The following is an 8,636-nucleotide window of genomic DNA, read 5'->3' as shown; positions in this document are numbered from 1 at the left end:
GGCTAGTTCATAATTAGCCATGGAACTCCTTGCCACAAGGTCTCCCTGAAGCCAGAAACTGAGGAAGGCACCAAAGAGGATCAAATATTTATTGAGTAAGTGGAATCTGTAGAGCTAGAGCATAAAATAAACACAGGTTGGAAAGGCATCTGTGCTCCTCAAGCTTCTGAGCTTCAAGAAACCTGTAGTCATCAGGGCTCAGAAGGGAGTTTTCGAGGAAGCGTGAGGTGGGATCAGCCCAGAGATGCCCACCACAGGGCTACTTGTGATGGACTTACAGTTATGTTTGTGGGCAGTGGCTGAGGGAGGATAGCGGTGGCCAGACTAAACTGACCACTGCTCTGCACCGTGCTCTTCCACAGCAGGGTTAAAGGAAACCCAGCTGGTCTCTTTGCATATGAAGCCTTGCCAGTAAGTTCTACGTTGTGAACATGGGAACTTTGTCAAAGCAAATGCTGGTTAGAAAGTGTTTACAGAAGGAAGGTAGTCAAATATCTTGCATAGGTGACAGCAGCATTATAATATTCTCTAAGGCTGAAGAGAGCATGAACAGTTACCAGGGAGGCAGGAAGGCTGAAAGCAGTGAAATATTTTGCTTTGCACTGATATTTTGAAACACAAATATTAATCTGTTGCATGGCCAACAAATTCAGCAATCCCTTGTCAGGCAGGGGACCCTGTTGCTGAAATAGTGTGATGCAGGAACTAGGAAAGGACAGCCAAACGTAGTACGTCCCAGCGCGAAGACTAACGCGTCCCTTTGGGTAGCCTCCTTGAGTAGCCAACAGCATCATTGACTCAGTATGTTTGGAGCCTCAACACAGAATAAAACCTTGTCCAGAGCTTAGAAAGTAAATTCCAACATGCTTCAGTAATCACTGTCAGTGTTGCCCCTAGTAGTTTATCAACATATTAACGTACAATATTCAGTTTTATCAGAAAAGAGGAACATAACGATGATGGACGCAAAGCCCCCAGGAGATCACTCATGCTGGAAGGCTCCAGCTGAGATCTGGACATCAAGCAGCAATGATGCCGTAGCACCCTCCCCGGGGCCCGATGTGCAGATCAGACTCACGCAGGAACCTCGAGAAACAGTTTTCCATACGTGTGAGCAAAGTCCTCTCTGCAGTATTTCTACATGACAGGAAGCACACGGCCTGTGGCAAAAGCCTGGGGAGGCAAGTGCTTCCACGTGGCAACTGCAAGCCCACTTCCCCAGGCCAGCAAAATCAGATAGCCCTCCCACGCCTTACTAGGGGTGGGAGGACAAAGCAGACCTGACACTCTGCTCCTCGCCAACCATGAAGGCATCGACACTAGGACATGCACAAACAGACATTGAACACCATCGAGGAGACTCCCAGTAAATAAGCCCCTGCCTGCTGGTGGTGCAACGTTGCCTGTCAGACCATTTCCAACTGTTGTGGCAGCAGGCGAAATCATTCTGAATAACTGCGGCATATCTGTTTCTAAAATTAAGGGTCTTCAGCCAACTAATACAGGGAAGCTCTATCATTTTGTTGAATAAAGCCTGAAAGTTTAATAGCAGAGAACTTGAATGGCAAGATTTAAGCAAGCCTTAGCTTGCGCTTGATAAACAAGCACGCTGTACCCAAAGCAAAACCACGCAAAACTTTTCAGAGTTGCAGCAAGATGGCTGCGGTAATAGCAGTACGTGATTACCCTGCTGCTCACCCAAGCTTCAGAGTGAAAGGAGCTTGGTGTGTTCCCTAAAACTTCTTGTAATTAGCATGTCACAAGGCTGACCCCAAGCTGACCAGGTCCATATGAAAACCATCAGTTTTCATCACAGTTACAAAAGGGGTAACAGCTCCAAGGGTCCAGAAAGCGTCGCCAAAGGGGAAAGTCCAGCTGCCTAACACCTCTTGTGAGCAGCTACTAAGGCCACTCGTCTTCTGTAAAAGTCTGGGCACACATGCTCTAAATATAGAATAAACATTAATAAAGCACAAGCCACCTTTTCCCCTCCTGTCTTTCACACCATTAAGGTTCTAGCCTTGAGGGCTCACAGGTAAGCATCCAAAGGTGAAAAGGAGACTAACAAATACCTATATGCAGCCAGGGTGGAGAACAAGGCTGCGGAAACACCACCACCACCCACTTCCAAGCCGCAGAGACGACTTCTGCACTTGGTGGCAATGCCCTCAGCAGTAATGAATAGGTCCCCCGGTAAGTCACAGCAGGAGCGAGGGAAAGACAAAGTGTGAGTCATCCAGGTGTACGGCAGACAGGGGAATGTGGGTGTGTTACCCTGTGGCTCCAAGCCAATGTGACCTCAATTAAATTTCGGTGAATGATGGGCCTTCCCCTCTTTTATGTACAGACTCATCTCCTTGGTCTACAAAGATAAACCCATTGAGCCTACACACAGATATTTAATCTGGGGAGCTCTCCTGGCAAGTATGAGTCAACATGGCAGTGGTGGTGCTGGCAGTAGCGTTCCTTTTCCTCTCCATGTGAGTTTCGCTCACCATACCTTGGGTTTACTTCCTCCAGCCAGCATTCCTACCACCTTCAGACCCTTGCCAGAGCCCTATGGTTCAACTACTGGTCTGTCCGTCCACATCTGAAACCTGTTCCTGTTTTCCTGCTGCCTTAAAGCACACAGCCCAATCATGCTCAGGAAGGAGGAAAGCCCAGGGAAGAACACAGTTTGCAACGGGGTTAATTTGGAAATTCTTGAGCTTAAATGCCGTTGAAGTGTTTGCCAGGGACTTCAGTGGAAGCAGGCTAGCTCGAACATCTAGCACACTCCCATAGGAAACCTGTGTAAACTAATTCGGTTGAACCGTTAGCACTTGGGGTGATTAACCGCAGGAGTCTCTGATCTCCCCTTATTAAAGAGGAGAATGAAATTCACTGATTCATATCAGCTTAATATAAATCCTTGTGAGATTCGCAGTTGACTTCAGCAGTGGCAGGATCTGGTAACGTCCGCAGGGGAAGAGCAACTCTCTTGCAAGCACACCTCCGTGCGACGGGGCAAAGCTGAAGTCATTTGTGCTGGGTGACAGCCACCGACCAAGTCCGAAGCGTGCAGACTTCCAGCCCGTGGACTGCAGCAGACAAGTGCACAGAAGCGCTGCGGCTCCCAGAAGATTCCTATTCTGCTGCCGCCTTTGAATACTTGGCACTCGGCAGGCAGACATGTGCCATCTTGTTTTAAACAGCTCCATCTTCACATGTTGAGTGTGCTCGAGAGAGATTTGGGCTAGGGGTGAGCGGGACTAAGGATGGCTGTAGTTTGACTGCAGAGATCATTCTCTGCCACGAGAGCTTTCCCCTTCAGTAGCTGAAATAGTGCTCTGGGGCAGCTCTGGAGGTGTTCACCCCATGTCAGAGAGGCCATCCCTAATAACCTCAAACCCCGTTTTTAGGTGCTCCAGCCCGAGCAAGGTAGCACATGAATACAGCTTTAGTTAACTCTAAACAAATCTCGTTTTTCAAGACAGCCTTACAAGATTGCTTGGTGTTTTACATATGTTTTACGAGATACTCTTTTCGATACATGTGCTGTTCCACTGCACCCGTGTACAATCTTGCACCTCAGTGCAACTCCAGGCTGCTACACACAATGAAGCGGGTGACGAACACAGCGTGCCATCTCTAGCTCTACCTAACTTACCGGAGCACAACTGGTGCAACTGCTCATTTCAGTATTTATTTCACCCAGAAACCTCCTTAAGAGCAAGGACTGCCTCTCACAGGCTGCACGCTGTACAGCAAAAATCGAGTGTTGGCTCCAGCCCCAAAAGTATAGGAGTAGCATTTTTGGAAATGGTTAAAGGAACAGCAGCATTTCTTTTTAAATACCAAGCTGTAGCTGTGCCTGTTTAGGTCTGCAAAGAAAGTCATACATGAGGACAGCTTGGTTAGGATCAGGAAAAAAAGAAAAGGGAGGGGGCAATAATCAAGTGGGAGAAGAGAACAAAGCCCTGCTTCAAGAATGCCATTGTTTGTGCAACTATAAACCCAGGGTCTATAAAACCATCAAGCAGAAACTGAAGTTGGTTAAAGCAGATAACACATAACTAAATGCTAAAGCATCTTATAAAATCCTTAAGGCTGCATAATGACAGAACACTGGAAAAGGGAAAGAAACAAGTTTCTCAGATGAAATCTTCATACTTCAGTACTTGCAGGTGGGTTATAACATAGACCTTGCACAGATGTAGAAAGGCTCTGAACGGCAGCCTTACAGACAGAGCTGATCCTGCAGCTACCCAAGCGTGCTCCAGCGTTATCGAGACAGGACAACACGCTTCAGGCACACAGTACGTGCCAGCTGCAGCACTGACCTTGCATCTCTCATCCAGAATCCACAGGCAGAGCAGAGGAGGTAGAAAATGACTGGTTTAATTGTAAAAAGTTTTCACATGAAAAAAAAAAACTTCAGATAAAGGATGACTCATAACTTTAATTTAGCTTTAAATACTGCTATTTGCAAACCAAACAAGACATTCCCTCCTCCCAATGTTACCTATAAACCAAACCAACACAGATAATTTTCAGTTGAACAAAGCATGCTGAGGAGATAAGGGCTGAGAAATACTTTCTGCATCATTATGTTACTTACATGGACTCAGAAATGGCACCAGTCACCACAAAAAGAACGCATGAAAATGAGAAATAGCATTCCTAAAGCACATTTGGGAAGAAAAAGTTGATATCGCCACTCTTGTTTTAACTAATGCAGAAATATGAATTGCTCTTGCCTGTAATTTGTTTTCCATGCTCAGCTTTATTGAACTTTACATACATCCACATTCCTCTTTTAAACCAGTGGAAGAGGAGTAATTTCTTTCTTCTCTTTACAAAAAGAGTAGTGAGAAAAACAGGTCCTATTCATCAAGCATTCATGTTGAAGTCACCTTATTGCCACACATTTGTAAATAAAGCAGAGCAATGAGGTCCCTGAGGACAACTACAACAAAAATGGTAATGAGCCAAGGCACACAGCAAGCCCACTGCATTTAACTGGGGACCTTACAGCAACACATCTTGAATGTACAGCTATACAGGTTGTGGACTCTGCTTGGTCTGCCTTCCCAAGTGATGCATGCACACCAGGATTCCTGCAGGAATTTTGGCTCTTCAGACACTGCCGATGTACTGAATTTCCAGGACAGAGCAGGCTTCAAAAGAAAATCCATGTGGTTTATTGTTAAAAAGGTGTTTTATGCACGCCCTCTTTACTTCTTGAGTCAAGTTTATTCTTTGCGACTTCAGTCAGTTGGTTTTCTTTCATTCACATGAAAGTGGTTATACCAGCAGCCCAAGAAAATGAAGCTAGAAATTTTTCATGCTGAAAAGACCACTACAAAAAAATTTCTATAGCTTGTTCTCTTTAGACTTTGCGAATTCAACGTCCCCAATAGACATATTTCCTTTAACAATTCAAGCTGAGTTACCTTAAAAATGGTAAATTACAGTTTCATCATGCAGGTGAGATAAGTGGCAATTCAATATTCAGAGCAAAAACTTTCCGTACAGTTTTTTCCCTAAAAAGATGTGTTACATCAGCACTGTCCTTATACAATCCTTCATCTGTCAGAATCTTGAGACTGCAAGCCTTCACAGCTCGCCTCCCTCCACCACCCTCCCAGCAAAACTCAACCAACTAACAAATACTGAACAAACTTTCTTTGGACATATCCATGCACAAAGAAAATTATAGCAGCCATTCAGATAAAATATTATAGGTTTATTTAAAACTTACTTTCCACTTGAATATGCAAAATACAAATTCCAACAAAATGTTCAGTTTTACTTTGTAGTTTACAAATATACAAAATAGAAGTTTGCTTAAATTTATATTACATATTTATTATGTAAAGAACTATATAGAAAACATTTGTTCTGCTTAAGGCATATTTGGGAATAAACCATTGTACAAACTATTGCACATCGAAACCACAGTGCATTACAGACTGTCTGCATAAAATTTTCTTTAAAAAAAAAGATAAACCAGGTTTATTTACCTGATTTAGGTCATAATCGGCGATAGGAAGACAAAAATATTTCCTTGTCAGATATGCAGCAGTTTGAGAACTTTGGCTTCCTGTTTTTGGTACCTCTAGAACCAACAGTCACTAAGCACCATGAAATAGGCTTTTAAAATATAATTCTGTACCTGAATTTTTCCTCCTCTTTTAACATCGTAATGGCTTTTAGAAGGAAAAAAAAAGGAAAAGTACAAGATGACATTTACATCTAATATTGCATTGAAAGAAAATTAAGGGAATGTCATTTCCCTGTGTAATATCCCCACCCTCCGAACTACACACAGTCTGTTTAACCCTGATATCCGTGACTTCCAGTCACTCCTTGGCATTTTGTAGTCCGGAAATAATTCAAGTTGGATTTACAAATGGAATGATAGAAGATCCAGTCATTGACCCCAATGTTTTTGGTTCTCTTTTCTTTTGAATGTACGTATATAAAAAAAGAAGTTGCAATGTCTGTATGCAATTATCCCTCTTTTCCACTCTTTAGAAGACTTCACCTTGATTATCTGTAGTGCTTAAACTGTGTTCTCCCCATCTTGCAGAAGACAGTCTTGTGCTGTAAATACTGAATCTCTATGGCAGTTGGGGAAAGATCCACTGCTTCCAATTAAAAGTGCCTCTTCATGTGTAAGGCGAGGTGATCCGACCTGGAAAATGCTCTGTCACACCGCTGGCACTGGAAAGGGCGGTGGCCTGTGTGTTTTCTGTAGTGACGAGTAAGTTCATCGGATCGGGCAAACTTCCATCCGCAGCCTTCCCAGTCACAGTGATAAGGTTTCTCACCTTTAAAAAAGTAGAAAATAAAACAGGTCAGGTTTTTTTTTGTGGCTACTACTTCTAACACCTTTCTTTCAAGAAGCACTAACACACAGTGTCCTGGGTAAGAAAAAGGGCAATGTCAAAGAAAACGCAACAAATTTCTTGGAGCAGTTGCAAGCAAAGTACAAAGATTAACAAAGGAAGACTGTTTTTTCAAGATGTACAGGTACTGTAATATGTTGGTATCGCTGAAATCCTCACTAAAATGCTCTTCTCCACTGTTTCTCTTGCACACAAGGCTTCAGAGCACGCAAGTTCAGATAATAATGGTGTATTTTTGCCGGCTAATGTTATACTATCAAATAGCAACCAGAAATAGCTCAGCAGACATAATGTTCTAGGTAATTGTAGGTCTCAGGAATTAAAACACAGCTGGAAACTGTTTTCATTAGCTCAGCCTGATTAAGAACTCAATCTTACTGTCTTCACTATAACAAAACCACTGTTGACAGCAAGAAGAGTTTCCCTGACAATTACAAACTCCTGGTCCTACCCATACTGGACACAGTGCTGCCCAGCTCAGGGCAAATGGGAAGTATTTTTCACTTGACCGATTTCCCAATTTTCCCCCCTGCTCCCACTGCCATGAGCTGAAGACGTAGCCTAACTACTGCACTAACAGTAGTTTCTCCCTTTCCCATCTCCTCTTCAGGAGAAAGTTTTGAATCAAGTTCACAAACTAGGGATTTAAATTATGCAAATTGCCAGATTATTTAATCACAGTTACAGAATGCCTGCACTGGCAAAACCACACACGATGTACCTGCTTTCACAAGCTCAGTTACTGCAACACCACATTCAGCTGCAAGGCTGAAGTTTGAACTGGCGCTCAGATAGGCGCTTTAGCAGATTTTATCCAAATTCTAGCAGTAGCCAATCAACTGTTAAACCCTGCCTCTTCGGTGCTAGCACAAGGGAAGACGTGCTCCCACACGTAGGCAAGGCACCCTGTCAGTGCTGCCAACAGCTGAAAGTCCCACTCGCAAAGGGCCAGTCGGTTTCCTCAAAAAGGGAACAGCAGCTTGCAGAGGTGTGCGACCACTTGCACTAAAACAAGCGAAGACAAGAGGGTTGTGTGTGCAAAGCGTTTAACCACGTGCAAAGAACACACTACCTTAGAGGTCTGCTCCCTTCTGAGAAGTGGGCCAACACCATCTAGAGCAACAAATCCCAGCTGACTTCCAACTACCTGCTAATTAGCTAGCCACATAGCAAGAGAGGAGCAACAAACTTTTGCCTTGGCAAGAAACCCACCCGCTCCCACATCTGAGTCATTCTGAACCATTAAGCAAAATGCCAAGCCAATAAGCAAAGACTGTATAGGACTTCATGTAGCCAAGGGGGGAGGAAAACAAAAAAAGCCCAGAAACCTGGCAGAGACGGGTTGCTACTTTTAGCCCTCCTCCTGGGCTCCCCCCTTTTCACTGTCCAATGGGCTCACTCCGTGCCCCTCACGCCAGGCCATCCCACGGACCCCACGCTAACCTGTGTGGGTTCTCAGATGTGCCTTGAGATGAGAGCTCTTGGTGTAGGTTTTGCCGCAGCCCGCGTAGTCGCAGGTGTGCGTGGCCGTCCTTTTCCTAGGCCATGACCGGCGTCCCCTCTTGGGCTTCGTCTCCTCAGGCAGGCAGCTCCCTGGTGGCATCAGCTCTAGAGGCGGACAAGGAGAGGTGAGCATGGCCGCAGCCAGTGCCAAAACAGGCGCCCCAGCGCACCCACCACCGAAACAAGAGGACTCACCTTGGTACTGGAGCGTGCCTGGCGGCAGCTGCTCAGGCAGAAAGG

General features: G+C 44.7%; 1 protein-coding gene across 2 annotated transcripts; it reads right to left on the bottom strand.

The window, feature by feature from the left end:
- Nucleotides 1-5,715: 5,715 nt before the first annotated feature.
- Nucleotides 5,716-8,630, bottom strand: LOC104618036 (Krueppel-like factor 4). 2 transcript variants are annotated; one of them, XM_010283521.1, is made up of 3 exons: nucleotides 8,592-8,630; nucleotides 8,337-8,501; nucleotides 5,716-6,815 (listed from the first exon to the last, which is right to left on the bottom strand). In XM_010283521.1, exons 2-3 carry the CDS (start codon nucleotides 8,494-8,496, stop codon nucleotides 6,640-6,642), a joined length of 336 nt encoding a protein of 111 aa, XP_010281823.1. In that variant the 5' UTR covers nucleotides 8,497-8,501; nucleotides 8,592-8,630; the 3' UTR covers nucleotides 5,716-6,639. The 2 variants fall into 2 exon arrangements, with proteins under 2 accessions (XP_010281823.1, XP_010281822.1); XM_010283520.1 differs by lacking the exon at nucleotides 8,592-8,630 and having other exon boundaries at nucleotides 8,337-8,529.
- Between the last annotated feature and the right edge of the window lie 6 nt (nucleotides 8,631-8,636).

The sequence above is a fragment of the Phaethon lepturus genome, unplaced genomic scaffold, assembly GCF_000687285.1.
Source record: "Phaethon lepturus isolate BGI_N335 unplaced genomic scaffold, ASM68728v1 scaffold52563, whole genome shotgun sequence".
NCBI lineage: Eukaryota > Metazoa > Chordata > Aves > Phaethontiformes > Phaethontidae > Phaethon > Phaethon lepturus.
The sequence above is the reverse complement of the archived record's forward strand: the minus strand, read 5'-3'. Positions and strand labels throughout refer to the sequence as shown.